At 40.3% G+C, this 20,705-nt stretch overlaps 1 protein-coding gene across 6 annotated transcripts in view; it reads right to left on the minus strand.

Annotated features, from left to right (window-relative positions):
- Window positions 1–20,705, minus strand: part of TTC17 (tetratricopeptide repeat domain 17) — a 147,674-nt gene that overhangs the window by 101,239 nt on the left and 25,730 nt on the right. For 5 of the 6 annotated variants that reach the window (XM_017346067.3, XM_002709063.5, XM_008269968.4 and 2 more), the window contains exons 3-10: window positions 13,626–13,795; window positions 12,898–13,009; window positions 12,563–12,694; window positions 6,790–6,899; window positions 6,434–6,578; window positions 5,879–6,018; window positions 4,245–4,405; window positions 1,503–1,615 (exon numbers count right to left, since the gene is read on the minus strand). In XM_017346067.3, coding sequence (XP_017201556.1) covers window positions 1,503–1,615; window positions 4,245–4,405; window positions 5,879–6,018; window positions 6,434–6,578; window positions 6,790–6,899; window positions 12,563–12,694; window positions 12,898–13,009; window positions 13,626–13,795 — 1,083 coding nt within the window. Of the gene's footprint in view, window positions 1–1,502; window positions 1,616–4,244; window positions 4,406–5,878; window positions 6,019–6,433; window positions 6,579–6,789; window positions 6,900–12,034; window positions 12,160–12,562; window positions 12,695–12,897; window positions 13,010–13,625; window positions 13,796–20,705 lie in introns of those variants that run through there. The other variant, XM_051826131.2, reaches the window with a different exon arrangement.

The following is a 20,705-nucleotide window of genomic DNA, read 5'->3' on the forward strand; positions in this document are numbered from 1 at the left end:
TACTTGAAAAGCAGACACAGAGAGAGATACGGAGATAGAGAGATAGAGGTAGAGGTACAGGTAGAGGTAGAGAGAAAGAGAGAGAGAATGAGAGAGAGAGAGTTTGTTCATTCTTCCATCCACTGGTTCACTCCCTAAATGCCCACAACAGTCAGGGCTGGGCTAGGCTGAAGTCAGGAGCCAGAAACTCCCAAGTGGTCTCCTATGTGGGTGGCAGGGGTCCCAGAAGCCCAAGCACTTGAGCCATCATCTGTGGCTTCTCATGATGTGTTAACAGGAAGCTGGATAAGAAACAAGGGAGCCAGGACTCAAACCAGCACTCTGATATGAGATGTGGACTTACTAAGAGACAGTTTAGTTTACTGCACCACAATGTTTGCCACTGAATATAGACTATTGGAAGCTATCTGGTGCAAGGCAGTCCCCTTAATGAACCATCTTGAGCCCACTGAGATACCTAAAAGTCAAGTCAGTTTCAATCTACTTCACTTCTAAGCATTTTCCTTTTTTCCCTTTAAAATATATGGAGTTAGGGAGCTGTAATCCAGAGTGTGAATCTGGTCTTCCTTTATTGCTTGTCTTGAAAATCAAACATTGGATATGGTAGGAGCTGGTTTACAAAAATCACAGGAAGCTGCTCATCCCTATTACTACCGCCCTCCTAAATGGCCTCTTAATTTTTGTTTCTTACTCTTTTTCAAAGTGGTCTGGGTTTTTCAGATTACTTTCTGGTTTCCTGTGGTTTGTCCTGCTACAGAAGCTCTCTTGACCTCTTCACTGCTTCTCTCTCTAAACTTTTCTATCTATGACTGGAGACATGATGAGTGTTCTCTAGCACAGTATAAATGTTTGGTATTCAATCTCCTTTTTAGGATTCTTGGAATTTTGGTTATGCTTACTGCCTGTATCACTTATTCAACAGGTTACATACTATTAGGCGTTGTTACCCTTACATACTACTTCTCAACTACACAGGCTAGGATGGATTTGTGTGTTTATGTGTACCTGTGTGTGTGTGTGTGTGTACAGAGACAGAATGAAAGTGAAAGCAACTAACTAGCAATAGAGCTTAACCAATTTTTTCTGTTGGTGACTTTCATTATGTTGGTATTTTGGTCAAGGCAACCTCACTGGACTGACTGGCTCTCTTTCACATTTTAAGTAGGTTTTCATCTTAAAAGGTTAATGGGGATACAATGGCTTGGAGTCAAACAGTAGTAACAGCCCAATTCTAGCTCCCATGGAAAAGGAGAAAAGAATAAAATTCATAAATAAGCATATAAAGATAGCACTTTAGGGAAATGGAATGATATCCATGGAGTAAGTAAGTACTCCCAACAAAATATGACTTCATAAACATAACACTCAGACTTATAAAGACTTATAAATTATAGTCACAAATTATAGGGATCAAATAAGGAAGGAATCGAGGTGGGAGAAAGGCAATATTACTCTCAGATATGCCAAAATTTGTAAGAACTACAAGAGACCAAGAAAAAGACCTGAACGTAGTCCACATTTTCAAAGATATCTCCACGATGGTAGCGCACAGGCTGGTCCCACTGGCAGTGTAAGCTATGCTGCTGATTAACCAGACGGCAGATCTGATGGTTTCCTGGAATGACCAAGGAAATTAGAACAATGACAAGAAAGATCAGCAACACCAACAGCTTTTCTTAGCTTAAGTCATTTAGTTTCCATCTTGTATCCTTCAGAGCCTAGTCGAGTTATTTACATAGGGAAACACTCACTAATGGTAAACTGAATCATTCTAAGGAGAAGTCCAAGTTTCTACATCTATAAAACAAAGTTGCCTGACTAGCAAGTACATTCTATGATTACAAATTTTATTGACAGTACAAGAGACTTCTAAGAGACTGTGGCCATCTCTCTGTAATTTCCCTTCAGAGCTCATAATTCTGTTTAAAATTTACGTAAGAGAACTCTACTTACATTTCAGTAGAGTTTCAACAGTGATAATTCCAAGGACTGAACATACCCTTTATACTCCAAATAGCAAAGAAAACTTATTAGGGGGATTCTAAAATGGACTGTAAATGGTCAAAACTAAATTTTAAGGTTAAGAGGTTTCCCAGACCAATATATTATTTAAGGGAGAAGGTTGTAATTTAGGGAATTCTATTAATTTATTCTCTGATGGCAACCTGTCAGATCTGCTCTCTTGAGGTTTAATCAGAATTGAAACATCCTGGATATAACCAAATTCAATGGTCTCCTGGCAACCCCAGTTCCCCTAGATCAGTGGTTCTCTTTTTGGGTCACAAATAATAATAGCTATACACCTTCTTCCTCCTCACCAGAACTGTACATATGTGTATTCTACATATAATGTTGGACAAGATTTCAGAACTCTCTGAACTAACCCATTGACTCAGGTTAAGAATTCCTACTCACTGGGCCTGGCAGTATGGCATACCGGTTATGCCACTGCCAGCATCCCATATAGGTGCTGGTTCAAGTTGTAGCAGAAGACAGCCCAGGTGCTTGAGTCCCTGCAGCCATGGTGGGAGACCAAAATGGAGTTCCAGGCTCCTGGCTTTGGCCTGGCCCAGCCCTGGCTGCTGTGGCCATTGGGGAGTGAACCAAAGGACTGAAAGTCTCCTTCTCTCCCTCATCCCCATCTCTCTCTCTCTGTAACTCAGCCTTTCAAAAAAAAAAAAAAAAAACAACCAACTTTTTTTAAAAAAGAAGACAAAAATAATTCCTGATTAAGACAAATCTACAATTTCACTTTTGCAGCAAATGGCTGCAACAGCTGGGGCTGGGTCAGGTCAAAGTCTGAAGCTCCTTCTGTGTTTCCCATGTGGACAGTAGCAACCCAAGCACGTGGGCCATCACATGCTGCCCAGGGTGTACATTAACAGGAAGCTGGAATTGGAAACAGACCTGGGATTCAAACCTAGGCACTTCAGCATGGGATACAAGTATCCCAAGTACGCCTTAACTGCTGTGCCAAATGCCTACGCCAAACAGTTTGTTTTTAAGGGAGCAAGACTTCAAAAAAGAAAAGATGTTTAGCCATACTGCCAGTGTCAGTCAAAAAGCATGGGCATGTTGTTTCTACTGTGTCTGACTTGTGCTTGCGTGGTGTGAAGCTTTGTTCCCCACAATGTAGTGTTCAGAGCAGCAGCAGAAGCACCACCTGGAAGCTGGTTAGGAAGGTGGAATCTCCGCCCCCGTCCCCCACCCACCCCGCCCCAGACCTACAGAATCAGATCCCTCATTTTCCCAAGATCTCCAGGACACTCATGTGCATAGTGAAGCTGGAGAAACACTGATGCAGGGCACAGAGGACAAACACCTGGGGTGACTCCTAGGCTGTACAGGATCTGATTTTTATTTCAAATGTGAATTTAAAAAGCAAAGGGAATCAAACCAGCTCCTCAGGGCTTCTGGTATACCCTCTGTAATGAATCCTGATTTTTAGATCAAGGGAGAGGCCGGTGCTGTGGCATGGCGGGCGAAGCTGCCGCAGTGTTGGCATCCTATATGGGCTCAGGTTCGAGTCCTAGCTTTTCCACTTCCAATACAGCTCTCTGCTATGGCCTGGGAAAGCAGCGAAAAATGGCCCAAGTCCTTGGGCCCCTGCACCCATGTGGGAGACCCAGAGGAAGCGCCTGGCTCCTGGCTTTGGATTGGTGCAGCTCTGCCTGTTGTGGCCAATTGGGGAGTGAACCAGTGGATGGAAGACTCTCTCTCTCTCTCTGCCTCTCCTTCTCTCTCTGTGTAATTCTGACTTTCAAATAAATAAATATTTTTTTTTTTTAAAGATCAAGGGAAGGGGGCCCAGCGCTGTGGTGTAGTAGGCTAAGCTTCTGCCTCTCCATATGGGTGCCAGTTGCAGTCCCAGCTGCTCCTCTTCCGATCCAGCTCTCTGCTAGGGCCTGGGAAAGCAGAAGATGGCTGAAGTGTCTGGGCCCTGGCACCCACACGGAAGACCTGGAAGAAGCTCCTTGCTCCTGGCTTTAGATCAGTTCAGCTCTGGCCGTTTGGGGAGTGAACCAGTGAAAGGAAGACCTTTCTCTCTCTCTCTCTCTCTGTCTCTATTTTTGTAACTCTGCCTCTCAAATAAATAAATAAAAATCTTAAAAGAAAAAAATAAGATCAAGGGAAGTCCTAAACACAACTGTGTATGACGTTAAGGCTACCCAGAAGCTTTGGAAGTAAAGCATGCCAGAGTGAAGTTCCTAACTTGTTTTCAATTACTTGGAGTCACAACTTACCTAGTTGTGCCTCTTTTGCCATCTGAGTCTCATGGATGATATTTCTTAGAATTTGCTCCTCCTGAATCAGCTTGTGTTTTTCTAGGATTTCCTGCTGTCTCAGGTAGTGGTCATGCTGCTTTTGATACTCTTTCAACTCATTTAGTGTTCTCTGGAGGGATCTTAACATTTTTTAATATCAGGAAAAAGAGCTTTAAAAACGTGAATTTTTTTAAAGTCACTTAAATCCATAATTTTTGTGGTTCTCAGAAATAACTGCTAGGTTTTTCCTGTTTACTTAACATTCGGTCCTGGACTACAAGCTTAAGAATAACATGATTAAACAAATGCCATTCTTTTATTGCAACCTGAGGGTAGAAATTTCGATGAATGTAAAATTCTTCTCTTAAATTTACATTATCTTGACATCAAATGGTATGTTGGGCTCTTCAAGTGCCATAAACAGTATATCACAAAATCCTTTAAGTCTTTACCTACTGAACATGTTTACTTCCCTCAACAAAATGTGTGGTGTTTCCACGGATACTCAATGCCTCTCTGGAATCCTTTCCTCCTCTTCACCTCTTCCTTTGATTCTGCCTTAACACAAGGTTAAGATTTGGGGCTACAGTACCTTGCTCTCACACTCTAGCTCCTTGGTTTATAAAATGGGAAAAACCAAAGAACCTTTGCTTGGAAAGGAATATTTTTTTGTTACCTGATTCTAATAAATCAGCTGCCTCAACACATTTAGTGAGGCAGCCTTAATACCTATTACATAGGTAATAACAGGGCATTCAGTTTATCTTATTAGCTACTACACCGTAACATAGGGGAATCTTAGGAGTTACCCAAATTGTCTAAGAAGGCATTAGAACATAATATTGGACACTCAGCCAGGTCAAGTTCTGATCAGGTATAACAGAAACTAGTCATAAAGAAGCAAGCTGCCACTCTTTCTTTTTTCTATATTATGCTTTAATAGGTTGAAAAATAGGCAAATACAAAAGTTTAATGAGTCTACATCTACATTTAATTCTCTAATAACTAAAGCGGACTCTATTTGGAGATATGAGCAGTTCACTTCAGAGTTATGTGAAGTTCCTTAACTGGCCCTAAAACTTATGGGATCAGGTATTTTATTAAGTATATTGCAAAGACCAAGTACAACAAAATTCTATTATTGTGCAATTTAACACACAAATCTGATTAAAATGTTGGCGAAATTTATCAGTGTCATGTGACTAATATAACAGCAGCCCAATCATAGGAACCAAATGGGAAGAACAGCAACTATACATGTGATTTTTACTATGGAAATAAAAATGAAAATAACAGAGTAAGTATCTCTCAGCCTTCCAACCCCATCCAGTTTCACAGAAATCATCAAAGGTCAAAACTATGAAGATGTTAAAGACAGCTTTTATCGCAAAAATCCTCCAGACTGTGGCATCCCTGCCATTAGAGACTTCTCTACACAACCACTGCATTGAGCTAAACCACCTGAATTTGGAGAAAGGGGACAGGACTCACCCAAGTGAAGAGGTTTCTTTCTTAATTCTAATGATGTAATTAAGATTGATACCACCCTCCAGAGATCTAGCCTAAGGTTTTAGGGTGCCAGTACTTCAGAGAAATTTTTTTCTACCAGTTACCTATGTTGAGCCTCCAATTTTTGTTCCAGTTTTTGCTGACACAGGACAGCATGCTTTCTCTTTATAGCCTGCTCAAACCCAGGTTTGGCCTGCAAAGCATGGTCATAACAGAGCACTGAGTGGTTATACTCCCCAAGCATCTGAAGAGACAAAAACAAACACACACATATGCACACACACACAGGGGAAGAAACATTAGCCATGGCCCAGTTGCGCAGCTCCAAAACCCCCAGCGATTTATGAATTCACACCTGTATCTCACAGTGACATTATTTGGATTAGCCAAATCCCCACAGGATGAAGGCATAGCATAGGATGATTATAGTTAGAAGGGTTTGCTATCCTTAAGGGATGTATCCTATACAGGTTAAAATTCCAATCAATTTAATTATTTTCCTTTGTTGTCAAGAGGCTAGAACAACTATCATATATTATTGTGCTGAGATTTCTTCCCCCTAATTTCTTCATTAAAAAAGGTAACATTCTACTAAGGAAAAAATGAAAAGAAAGAAAGTACCAACTGGTACAACTCATGAAACAAAAAGTAGTATTTACTGCATATATATTCCCCAAAGTGTAATAGCTGGTGAAGAAGTCACTGTCATCCAGAGCTGCGTGGACCACGACAGCAGCGTCAGCAGAGAAGTGTGCTCTGTGCAGAACGTTCGCCAGGTTGACCAGGGCGATGTCTTTATTGTGCCTAAGAGGAGAGACGTGAGAAGACGTCAGGGAAGAAGCGCGTGCTCCCTGTATGTGTAACTAATTGACAAGGAAAGGTGACAAAATTATCGTGCTTGGGAAATTAACTGAATATGCTTTCAGGTAGAGAAAACCAATGCCTTCTTATGTGTTCTTTCTTTAACAGTCCTGAGTTACGAGGAAAATCAGGAGGTCTAGAAGAAAACTCTTACCTGGAAGAGAAGTGAAGTGCTCGCATGGCACATTCCACTACCTGATACGGCTCATTCTTTATTCGCCAGTAAAATGAAGCCATATTATACAGTACCCAAGAGGAAGAATTCTAGAGATTAAACAAATAAAGTGATTATCAAACACAACAATGTTCAAAATGAGCACCATTAATACTCTTCTGAATACTTTCTGAATACTCTTCATGAATACTTTCTTCTGAAATTCAAGATAAGGAAGATCAAGCCTAGCTGTATAACAATGCAAAGGACAAAGTCCAGATGCACCACATCTGTCAAAAGGGTCCCCCAGCCATCAGCTGGGCAAGTGCATTAAGTGTAATCCTCACACAGAGATGACACACCTCCAGGCTGTCATTCCAAGGTGGAAACCAGGCTGAAAAGCCCACCAGGAGGCCACAACATAACTTCCTGGGCCCTATTCAGGACTTCAAAAGTTTAGAGCTGACATACTGAGAAATGCCAGGGGCTCTAACACAACATTCCTGACACTAACATTTTATAAGTTTTTTTTCTTCATGTAATATTTGAGTGAAGGTACAAACTTAAGGCAACGAAAGGATTACTTCTGTAAAATATGAATTTTTTTTCATTTTTCTCATGTGTTTAGAATTGAAAGCATACCTTCAAGCTGTTAAAAATTAAATCTTTAGAATATAGTAATTACATGTATTATATAGTCAAAGAGAAGTTCAGATGGACCTGCTGTTTTTGTGATTAGGACTTTCTGTCTTCTAACATATACTGAATTGCAAAAGTGGGCTATGTTAAAACTCAATGTAAGTAAACTGAAACCCATATAAAGCTTTAAACTTTTGCTGGGGAAAAATTATAAACTGGGGAAAATACTGGCAGTTTATATGATAGTCAAGGCTTACTATTTGTATCTTTAATATATAAAGAGCTTATAAAAAATCTAAACCTAAACATGAAAAATATTTCTTAAAAAGAGAAATGGCCAAAAACCATGAACAGCAATTCAAAGAAATAAAAAAAAACTAATAAGCATGTGAAATGAATAACTTCACAAAAAAGAGACAAGAAGCTTTCCTTTTACAAATTGGCATCTATTAAACTATTAAAAAGAATATGCACTGTTTAACTTCATAAATTGACTGTAGAAACACTAAGTCACTACGGCAGTTTCCAGGGGACAATCTGATACCACATATGTAAAACACCTTAAAACGGGATTACCCCTTGACTCCTACAACACCATTATCCACAGTGTGCTTGATGAGTATAATTAAGGTTTCACTACAAAGATGTGTAAAAATAAAAATCCAAAGGAATATACAAACCTATTTTCAAGTTATAACTTTTACCTTATCTTTTACAGTTTCTATAAAGTCTTATTTTTTTTTTGCAACCAATTATTTTATTTTAAAAATAGCTAAATCGAGGGGCCGGTATTGTGGCATAGCGGGTTAAGCCTCCGCCTGTGACCCTGGCATCCGATACGTGCTCTGGCTGAAGACCCTGCTGCTCCATTTCTGATCCAGCACCCAGCTAACGTGCCTGGGAAAGCACTGGAAGATGGCCCAAGTACTTGGGCTCCTGCACACATGTGGGAGACCAGGAGGAAGCTCTTGGCTCTGGGCTCCTGGGTTCGGCCTGGCCCAGCCCTGGATGTTGCAGCAATTGGGGAGTGAACCCGTGGATGAAAGACCTCTCTCTCTCTCTCTCTCTCTCTGTGTGTCTCTACTCCTCTCTTTGTAACTCTACCTTTCAAATAAATAAAATAAATCTTTTTAAAAAAAGCTAAACTGAATTAAAAGTTTTATAAAACATTTTTAAAATCATTGTTTTAAGGATTAAAATATTAAGTACATCTTGTATTATTCATCCTTGAGTATTCTATCTTCAAAGAAAGCATGACTGTGTGATGCAATTAAAGATTTTAACACAATAAGCAGACCAGCTATAAACTCTGACTACTTGAAGGTGGTCAAGGGACAGCACCTTCTTACATGACTTGGGACTAAAGTTTCAGTCTTCTTTTTGACAGCTTTTTTTGAGAAAGCTTTTATTTATTTTTTTTAAAGGTTTTATTTATTTGCTTGAAAGGCAGAGTTACAGAGAAGAAGAGGCAGAGAGCAAGGTCTTCCATCTGCTGGTTCACTTCCCACATGGCTGCAATGGCTGGAGTTGTGCCAATCTAAAGCCTGGAACGAGGAGCCTCTTCCATGTCTCCCATGTGGGTTCAGGGGCCCAAAGACTTGAGCCATCTTCTACTGCTTTCCCAGGCCATAGCAAAGAGCTGGATTGAAAGTGGAGCAGCCAGGTCTTGAACTGGTGCCCATATGTGATGCCAGCACCACAGGCGGCGGCTTTACCCACTACGCCACAATGCCTGCCCCAGAGAAAGCTTTTTTTTCCAAATCAACAAATGTTTTATTTTCCCTTATTTTCAGACTATGTTGTGAATTAGAACAAGAAGTTCAGTTAAAAATTTGATATGAAGGTTATGGTAAGCAGAATACTCTACATATTATAGCATATTAGGCCTAAGAGGAGGAACATCTATATTTATTTTCATTTTACGTGAAAGACATAGACACACAGCCAGAGACAGAGAAAGACCTTCCATGTGATGGTTCATTCCTCAAATGCCTGTAATTCTCAGGCCTGGGCCAAGCTGAAGCAGGAGCTTGGAACTCAATCCACGACTCTCAAGTCAATAACGAGGATTCGAGTACATGGGCCGTTACTTGCTACCTCCCAGCAGGCACATTAGCAGGTGGCTGGAATCAGAAACAGCTGGGACCTGATGCCAGGCATGCTGATGTGTGATGCGTGCGTCCCAGCAGGGATCCTAACTGCTATGACAAATGCTGGCTCCTAAAAATATATATTCAAAGAAAAATCTTTCTGTGAAATTTCTCATAAAATCTCCCCCAAATCTATAATACTCCGAAGTTATTATTACTTATTCTTTCCCCTGAACACACTTTTTTCCTTGGCTCCTGGGGTACTGCACTCTTTAGGACACCTTTCCCACTCTCTTTTGGTGGCACCTGCCCCCATCTGATAGGTATATACAGGACTGCAGGATTTAGACTGACTTCTTCCCAAACTTTACCTTCTCCCACATGCCTTTATCCTGCCCCATGGCTTCTGATAATCCCTACTTAACAACTATTCTCTATCATGCACTCAAGCCTCATCCCCTGGAGTTCCTGACTCATATAATAGATATTTCCAATTAACATGGCCAAAACAGAGCTGTCTTTTCTTCTCTCCCACCCCAAACCTGCTGTTCTTTCAAGCTGCCCAAATTGAAAGTTTGGGAGTTGTCCCTGGTTTGTGTTTTGCTCTCATTCCCTACATCTAAGTCATCAGTTTCTCAATTTGTAAACACATTCTGAAATAGTCCCTCTGTTTCCACTGTCAAGTATCAGTAGTGCAAACTGTGTTCATCTCTCCCTTCTAACTGGTCCATTTCCAGCTGTGGCCCCCTTCAGTCACTTCTCCATACAGTGATCACAGTGAGCTTTTTAAAATATTGACTGAATTACATCACTCCTCTGTTCAGTTGAATCCCAAGTCTTTTTACCGTGACTTTCGGAGCCCTGCAATGACCTGGCTCTGTCCTATTTCTCTAGCTACATTCCTTACCATCTTTCCTCTTACTCATCACACTCCACTTACACTAGACTGAATCTGATTACAAGCCACCAGTTATGGACTGAAGGTCTGTGTACCCCCATATCCAAAGTACACATGGGTCTGTGAAGAGGACATAAAGGTTGACCTTATAAGGAGCAGCAGCAGCAGCAGAAACATCTCTCATTTGCTCTTCAATGTGTGCATACAGAATAAGCCATGTGAGCCCACAGAGTGAAGGCGGCCAGCTGTCTACAAGCTACAAAGAGGGCCCTCACCAGGAACTAAATTATGAGTGCCTAGATCTTAGACTTCCCATCCTCCATAACTGTGGCAAACATATTTATGTCCTTCAAGCCACCCAGTCTGTGGGTTGGATAAATACATATTTGGCTTTTCTCCCAGGTTCCTGCACACAGCTCCTAAAACTCATAGAATCAGAAAAGTGATGAGTATTTTTGTATGTTCATGAGAAGACTAGAGAACTGGGGGCACCCAGACAACTTTAGGATAGATGCTGCTTCCAGAATAACCAAGCCACGATTACAGGGTTGGAACTTTCCCCCTCTGGGGAGCAGAGTAGGGTGGAGACTGAACTAATCACTAATGGCCGGTGATTCCAGGTGGTGGAATCTGCATAAACCCCCCTATCTGACAGAGTCTGGGGAGTTTCCAAACTGGAAAACACAGCCAGGTGCTGGGAAGCGATGTGCCTGGGGAGGAGAGGGATGACCTGTGCATCTCTTGCCTTCAACTGCTCCAGAACTGTACCTTTCATAATAAACTGATAACAGTAAGTAAAGTGCTTTCCTGAGTTCCATGAGCTGTTCTAACAATGATTAAACCTAAGGAGTGGGGCACGGGAACTGCTCCGACTTTATGGCCGGTTGGTCAGAAGTCTAGACGGCCTTGACTTTGCAACTGGCATTGGAAGTGGGGCCATTGTGTGAGACTGAATTACTATCCTGTGGGATATGTACTAACTCCAGTGTTTGAAGAGAACTGAATTGTAGAGCACCCAGTTGGTGTCTGGGGAGCTGGAGAATTGGTTGGTGTGAAGAAAGAAACCTCACACACCTGGGTCAAACATGTTGTAAAGTAGAATTGACTTAGAGTGGTATTTTGTTAACAGCCTAGACAGATTAAGATGTGACCCAAGTTCATTCAGGCAACAGGGACTTCCCTGGCTCAGAACACACTTGTCTGATCTTTGTGGCTTGGTTCTTGTTATTCAGACGTCAAGTTCAATTTCACCTTTCCAGAGAGGATAACCCCAACTGCTCAATCTAAAGTAGCCACCAGTAGCGCTCTGTTTTAATTTTCTATAGAACACTTACCACTATTATCTACTCTCAACTAACCATCCTCTGCAGGATACCGTACAATCTTGGGACAGTTTTCCCTTATTACTCACCAAGTTCTGGGAATGCAAATGTTTTATATTACCTTTGGAAAAACAAGATGAAGATGAAAACTTAGCTACAAAAATCATCATAAAATACTTTTGAAAGTCAAACTACTTTCTTACTCTTATTCAAAAATTCCTCTCTTGATATACAGAGATGTTGTAATTAGGCATTTTATTTAATATCACTATAATTAATACTGTTTAGAAACTAACCTGCATTTTATGATACTCCTTATGCACACAGAAGAGCAAAAACCATTTTCTAAATTCCCATGTTATCCTGAATGATATATTTAAATTCTTGGGTCCTGTTACAGAATTCCCTATTTCATCTTTTTAAAGTAGATGTTTCCTTAAAAGAAAATTATAGAAGATTTTATTGCTATTGGTAATATTTTGGTTCAGATAACAGTGAAATTTGTATTATGTGTAGATATATCAAAGACACTAAAATGTTAACTCTTCTTCTACACTCAACATATATAATCTAGCCTATAAGCCCTGCTGCTTTTATCAGTTTATAATTTGTTTTTTCATTAGTTAGTTAAAACAAAACTTTCAAACCTCACTCCTTGGCAAAGGAGATTATCTATCTGTGTTTCTCTCTAGCACTGAATTATAGTGTTTATAGCAATGCAATCATAATTTTGAATCATACTCTAGAATTAGGCAGGTGTTTCTGAGAGGAAATTATTTTCTGCTTATATGGCCTCTTGGTTCTTTAAGCCACTGATGACTCACCTTCTGTAAACCTTCATGAATGAGGTGACCAATGTCATCTATATTCCTTCCCAATCGCTTAGATAAATATGTGAAGACAGGATCGTCCTTAGGCAACAGAGGTGCAGAAAGATTAACTCTTTCTTGCACACCCTAAAAGGAAGAAGAAAAAAAAACTGAAAAAAAAAAATAGTGAAAGACCACAACTAATTTGGGGTCTTGAAACATTTATTTTGAAGGCATTTTTATGTCTGTGACAATGTAAAGCTGTTTTGAAGCAGAGAAGAAAAACAGTTTTCATAAACAAGAGACCAAATGAAAGAAAAAAGAAAAAAACTCTCAAGTTCTCTACTTACCCGTAAATGCTGAAAAGCATGTATACTATAAGGAAGTTCGAGAATTTTAGTACAATCAGGTTGCTCAGGGTCTGGAGGGACAGGAGATTCTGTGTCTATATAATCTTCAGGGCTAAAATCAAGAAGCAAGGAGCAATGAAGAATGCAAGGTGAGGCGACACAATGCTTTAGGAAATGTCAATATTCCCCATATTCTTATAGAATCTCCATTTTATAACTAGGGTTGGTCAACATTCATACCTTTTCACACAGCTGTAATGAGGAGTCAATATTTTGGAAATTCAAATTATAGAGAAGTCAAGAATTAGAGAGAGAATACAGTAGTAGTTTACAGAAGGTTAAGATTCTGGACTTTCAAAAAACTAACATGCATACAGCATGACACTGCTAAGTGCTTTCCTGAATGCTAAGCCAACGTACACTTCCATTCACGGACTCTCTGCCTGACTTCCAGTCACTGCCTTAAGGCTTCTTTCCAAGTTGGTGGATGAAAACCATCTATATGTTTTAAGTTGCACTTATCTGACCACCTCTGAGAAACATTGGTCATTTTTTAAAGTATCAATTGTTCAATTTTATACTGTGGTATTAAGTATGTTCATGTATTTTAAGCTTTCAAATTCCAATCAGCATACATGGTTGAAGATCTCATGACAGATTGTTTCCCACTGACTTTGGAAAGGCCTGTTTCAGAGAAGCACCTCCTGGTGGAAAGTGAGACTCTTTACCTGATGTCTTTGCTCTCTAACGTTATGTATGTGCCATCGTACAGATCCAGGTCCCCGAGGGGCACCTTGGCTTTGATGCAGTCTGGATCTTCTTTGTTATGTCTCTGTTCCAGTCCCGTGTCTCTGTCCTCATTTTCTTCTATGTGAATTTTTTGAGCAACTAATTGTTTCTGTTGAGAAGAAAATAAGAACAAAATGCCTCTTGAAATACTTCGGGCTAAGTATGAGTGAAGTGAAAGGAGAATTTTATGACCGCTGAAGTCAGAGAATCCTCTATGAAGGAACACAAGGACTCTGAAAATGTTCTGAAGGTTCTCTACAAAGGTGTTCACACACAGAAAGTAACAAAACACAGCACTTGGAATATCAGCATACAGGTATAGCTGTAATAGGGTTTCTGACTATGTTTAAAGTCTGCCTACCAATTTGACTTCTCTGGCACAGAATGACTGTGCAATTAAGACACCCCGGGGAAGGGCAGTTAAGATGCTTCTTGGGATGCCCCATCTCATCTCAGAGTGCTTAGGATTGAGTCCCAGCACCTCTCCCAACTGCGGTTTCCTGGTAATGTGCACCACGGGAGTCAGTGTATAATGGCTCAAGTAGTTGGGTCCCTGACACCCATATGGGAGACAGGGACTGAGTTCCTGGCATCTGGCTTCAGACTGGCTCAGATAGCGGATTTCTATCCCAAAGAAACAGTAACAGAGGGGCCCATGCTGCAGCGCAGTGGGTTAAAGCCCCAGCCTGCAGTGCCGGCATCTCATATGGAAGCCGGCTCGTGTCCCGGCTGCTCCACTTCCCATCCAGCTCTCTGCTATGGCCTGGAAAAGCAGCAGCAGATGGCCCAAGTCCTTGGGCCCCTGCACCTGCCTGGGAGACCTGGAAGAAGCTCCTTTGGATCAGCTCAGCTCTGGCCGTTGCGGTCATTTGGGGAGTGAACCAGCAGAATGGAAGGTCTATCTCTGCACCTCTGTATTTCAAATAAATAAAATAATTCTTAAAAAAAAAACAGTAACAAATAGGGGGTTTCTCTTCCAAAAAAATACTTTTTAAAAATATTTTAAAACAAGGGGCCGGCGTGGTAGTGCAGCAGGTTAAAGCCCTGACCTAAAGCACCCGCATCCCATATGGGTGCTCATTCTAGTCCTGGCTGCTCCTCTTCCGATCTAGCTTTCTGTTATGGGCTGGGAAAGCAGTGGAGGATGCCCCAAGTCCTTGGGCCCCTGCACCCACATGGGAGACCTGGAAGAAGCTCCTGGCTCCTGGCTTCGTATCGGTGTAGCTCTGGCCATTGCGGCCACCTGGGGAGTGAACCAGTGGATGGAAGACCTCTCTCTCTTGTCTCTACCTCTCTCTGTAACTCTGACTTTCAAATAAATAAAATAAATAAATAAACAATAAAATTTAAAAAAAGTATTTTAAAACAAAATAGAAAATGTCCTGGAATAGTCCAAATCCATCAGGTTGTTTCAGTCCTTTCAGATACACAGCACGTTACTACTGCTACTTGGGTGTTCCAGGTGAATTTCTGACACATGTGAAATACAGAGGAATAATATAAACATTCATGTTCCTATTATCTATATCTCTCATATGCTATATTTTACTATACTTGGTTCAGACTTTTTTTTTTTTAATACAAGGACAAAAACAAGAAATTGAAGCTTCTGTTTACTGGCTTTTACATTCTTCTCTCTCTTGGAGCTGGCGCTGTGGCACAGCAGGTTAGCGCCCTGGCCTGAAGCGCCGGCATCCCATATGGGCGCCGGTTCAAGACCTGGCTGCTTCACTTCTGATCCAGCTCTCTGCTATGGCCTGGGAATACAGTAGATGATGGCCCAAGTCTTTAGGCCCCTGCACCTATGTGGGAGACTGGGAAGAAGCTCCTGGCTTCGGATCGGCACAGCTCTGGCCATTGTGGCCATTTGGGAGTGAACCAACGAATGGAAGACCTCTGCTTCTCCTCTCTCTCTGTGTAACTCTGACTTTCAAATAAATAAATAAATCTTTTAAAAAAAAATTCTTCTCGGGTGGGAGGGACGTTATGGGGGGGAAGCCATTGTGGTCCATGAGCTGTGCTTTGGAAATTTATATTCATTAAATAAAAGTTAAAAAAAACATATTTTAATAAAAGATAATTAAGAATTAAAAAAAAAAATTCTTCTCTCCCTTCAGAAAGTCACCACTACCCTGAATTTGTTTTAGGAATCATTTCCATGTATATTTCTACAAAATGTTACTGTAACACCTTACTCCCTTAAAATATTACTTTCATTATTATACATGAATCTAAAATTAACATATAGCATTGCTTTCCAAGTTTTAAAACTTTACATAAATGATATATCACATCAGCTTACAGGTTTCTTTCTTTTTTTTTTTTTTTTTTTTTTTTGACAGGCAGAGTGGATAGTGAGAGAGAGAGAGACAGAGAGAAAGGTCTTCCTTTTTGCCGTTGGTTCACCCTCCAATGGCCGCCACGGCTGGTGCGCTGCAGCCGGCGCACCGCGCTGATCCGAAGCCAGGAGCCAGGTGCTTCTCCTGGTCTCCCATGGGGTGCAGGGCCCAATGCTTGGGCCATCCTCCACTGCCTTCCCGGGCCACAACAGAGAGCTGGCCTGGAAGAGGGGCAACTGGGAAAGAATCTGGCGCCCCGATCAGGACTGGAACCCAGTGTGCTGGCGCCGCTAGGTGGAGGATTAGCCTATTGAGCCGCGGTGCCGGCCAGCTTACAGGTTTCTAATTTACAAATTTCCTATTTTTTTTTTTTTGACAGGCAGAGTTAGACAGTGAGAGAGACAGAGAGAAAGGTTTTCCTTCCGTTGGTTCATTCCCCAAATGGCCGCCACAGCCGGCACTGTGCCAATCCAAAGCCAGGAGCCAGGTGCTGGTTGTTTTTCCCAGAGTTTCCATCTGCATCAGAGAATCACACTGAGATTCTGGAGCTATTTGCTGCCAATGCATACATCATCTAATAAATTCTAACAAAATCTAGAGTATCTCAACTAATGCGATCATTAATGAGATTGAACATATTTTTGCATGTTTATGATACTTTATGGACTGTTCAAGTCTGCCCATTTTTCCCCCGTAGGGTTTTTAAAAAGTTCTTTGCAGAAATTTATGAAAAGAGTAATTCTGTGAACTCATCTTCTATTAGTTTTATGTATTCCAAGTATCTCCTTTCAGCATGTAATGTATCTCCTAGTGTTATGTGCTGAAGGGAAGCTTTAATTTTTAAGATGATTGACTTATAGCCTTTATCCTCTTAGTGTAAATATTCATACATTTCACCAAAGAAATATTAATGTATCTGATTATGGAGTTTGGAGCCAGACCTTGTTCCAAATAGCATGTAATATATGTATGCCTAGAACATCTCTGAAATTAAAAACCAAAAACAAACTATATTCCTAAACACAAACAATCCCAAAGGTTTCAGGTGAGTGATTGGCAACTTGTATAAACACTGTCATATCAGCTTTCTTTTGCTTACCATTACCATAGTAAACACTTTTTCCATCCACTTATCATCTCACTAATTTTGTGTTAGTCTTATTTGTACAATACAGCTGGACCAAATAAGATATATATTATGATAATATGAGTTTTAATTAGCGAGTATAATCTGCATTTATTGTGGCTGCTAGTTTTTTTGGATTTATTTCAACCATTTCATGTTCATCATTCTTTTGCTTTGCCTTTTTTTTTTCTATTTTCTGTCTTATATCTGCAGTTAATACTTCCTATATTCTCTCCCCTCCCCTCTATAGCCTCTCATTATTCGCAGGTTTAGAAACTATAAATTGCATTTCTATGACTGTAGTGCTTGCCCTTACTATTTTTCTCATTTTTTATCAGTAAATACTTCAGTATATTTTTGAAAGAAAAGATCTAAAATATAAAACTGCCACACCATCATCACATGTAAAAGTAGTAATTATGCAATATCAAACTCCCAATTGTTTATCCCCTCTTTTTAAAAAAGTTTGTTTGCTTGGATCAGAATCCATGAGGTCCACATATATTACAACTGATTAATTTGTTTCTTGGGTTTAATTTACTGGTTGTACCTCTATTTCCTTTGCTTAAATCCTCTTGTAATTTCCTTGCAAATTTGGGTTGTTTGTCCTGTAGAGTTCACCACTCTAGGAATTTGCTGATTGTACCTCCAAGTCCATTTCTTCTGTCCTCTATATCTTCTGAATAATGGCTGCAGGATCTGCAGTAATGACTTTTTTTGTGTGTCTCTGACAATCTTTGTTGGACTCTGACAGTCTAATGGAAGACTACAGACATCTTAGAATAATCTTTAAAATATTTAAAAGATGTAGAATGCCAAAGAGAACCAATTACACTGGAAAACATTATATTGTAGTTTGATTAGAAAGATTCCTTGTGGGGAAGAAAAGGTACTCAAAAAGTGACAATATTTTATTCTCTCTTTTGAAAAATTTCTGGCTCACTTTGTGATTATGTGTGTGTGTGTGTTTTAAGATTTTTATTTATTTGTATGAGAGGTAGAGTTACAGACAAAGAGAGAAACAGAGAGAAAGTTCTTCCACTTGCTGGTTTACTCTCCAAATAACCGCAATGGCTGGAGTTGGGCCAATCTGAAGCCAGGAGCCAGGAGCTTCTTTCTGGTCCACCACGCGGGTGCAGAGGCCCATCTTCTACTGCTTTTCTAGGCCACAGCAGAGAGCTGGATTGGAAGAGAAGCAGCCAGGATACGAATAGGCACCCATATGGGATGCTGGCGCCACAATTGGAGATTTAGCCCACCATGCCACAGCTCTGGCCTCAACTTTTTGTGCTTTAACACTTCAACTTTCAAGAGTATAATTAACCCAGTGAGGATGTTAAGGGGTATTTTCCAACACTTCTCATGTAAACTCAAATTTTAGGTTACTCCTTGGAGTAGTAACACAGGCTAATGAAAAGGCTATTCCTGAGTCGCAAAAGTGTTCTTGATGCTTTTTCTATGTTTGCCAGCAAATTTTCCCACACCATTTAAATTCATTTAGTTACTTTATCTTTTTTGGAATATAAAAAAGAATCTAACAAGCTTTAACTAATAACTGAGCCCTAACCAACCATATAGTGTTGATTTTACCTAGTAATGTCCTTTATAGCATTACTTTCCAATTCCAATTGGAAAGATTCCAGTCTGAATTTCCAAATACTTTTTTTTTTTTTTTTTGACAGGCAGAGTGGACAGTGAGAGAGACAGAGAGAAAGGTCTTCCTTTGCCGTTGGTTCACCCTCCAATGGCTGCCACTGCCAGCATGCTGCGGCCGGCGCATCGCGCTGATCCGATGGCAGGAGTCAGGTGCTTCTCCTGGTCTCCCATGGGGTGCAGGGCCCAAGCACTTGGGCCATCCTCCACTGCACTCGCTGGCCACAGCAGAGAGCTGGCCTGGAAGAGGGGCAACCGGGACAGAATCCGGCGCCCCTACCGGGACTAGAACCCGGTGTGCCGGCGCCGCAAGGCGGAGGATTAGCCTAGTGAGCCACGGCACCAGCAGAAATACATCTTTAATGTTTTCTTTTTTTTCAAGTGAACATTTGTGTTCAATAAACTCTGTCTTTGTAGGTCAGAAAACATCTTTACTTGTCATTCTTCAATGACAGTTTAAAAGAATGTGAAATTCCAGTTTGATTTTTCCTTAGAACTCTGAAGCTATCTTCCATAGTTTTCTGGTGTCTAAGAAGTCCACACACTGTCACTACTTGGTAGATAAATTGCTTATATAGTCTCATGGTTTTAAGTCTATCTGTCAGTGACTTAACAAATTTAGGACCTCACCCATGTCAGCGCTTGAAGAACAAGCCCTCTACTTCCTATCTATAGTTGGGTGTGTAAAGGGCATCTCAAACTTAACATGCCAAAGTCAAGCTCCTCCCAATCCTGTGCCTCCCTCAGTCTTCTCTACAGAGCTGATGTTAACTTCATCCTTGGAACTGCTCCACTCAAAAGCCCTGCAGTATGCTTTCAGCACTTCTTTCTCTGCCTCTCTTTCTAACAACTCCAACACTATGTCCTGTCTCAAGTATGTTTGTGGACATTTCTAGGTTCTATTCCATTCCCAAGTCCCAAAATTTTGCAGTTTTGGAGTTCTTACCCCCAAAGTAATACTGTACTCTGAAATAATATTTGGGAAATACAGGATGCAATAACTGAATTGTTGGGTGATTCAGTTCCTCTTTTATCTGCCGATATTTTGTCCAGACTCGATGGCTCTCCCCTGTCTTTAAGCAGTAAGTAATCCTGGTTCTGCTCTTTCTTCATGAAGGGAAATGTCAGTGTCCTAACTCCACAGAGAACTAGCAGATATCAATGATGGTTCCTGGCCTTGGAAACAGCAGGTCGGTAGCTTCAGCCATGCTCCCAATTTAGTGTTTCTGTTCATTTCTGGTTCATAAAGATTCTTATATTGACTTTTAGTCTGGCTACATTTTATTTTATTGCATCGTATATGTATTTTACTTGTCATTGCTGTGTACATGAAGTAGCAGGAGTACATCAAAGTTAAACTCTTATACTATCTTAGCCAAAAATTGGCTACATCAGTATTTTTCATTTGCATCTGCACTGATTAAGTTATGGCAGTTTCCCACTACATGTGCTCTAATTTAAATCTCCTTCTCATTATATTATATTATATTATATTACCTCCTAAAACAGAGAATGCAATAAACATACACAGAGTCTATGCATCTGAAAATAAAAACTATTTTCTATACCACTACATCTTTCTGAACACTGTTTAAATAAAAAACAGATCATACTTCCAAGCATGAATATAAATATGCTTTTTGTTTATTAACAATAATTGCCATTTTTTAATTTAGAAATAATAAAAACAGTAAGAACCTGATGAGAAGCTATTTTTAAAATGCTAAGGTGTTTTACCTCTATACATATTCTAAAAATACGTACCTATTTGGAGCTGGTTAACATATGCTAAAAGCTCCTCTCTCTGAATTCACAAAAGCTTAAAAAATATGTATTTATAACTATTAGTATATATATATACACAAATGTATACACATATAAATACACATATATATTATATA

The sequence above is a fragment of the Oryctolagus cuniculus genome, chromosome 1 (assembly GCF_964237555.1).
Source record: "Oryctolagus cuniculus chromosome 1, mOryCun1.1, whole genome shotgun sequence".
NCBI lineage: Eukaryota > Metazoa > Chordata > Mammalia > Lagomorpha > Leporidae > Oryctolagus > Oryctolagus cuniculus.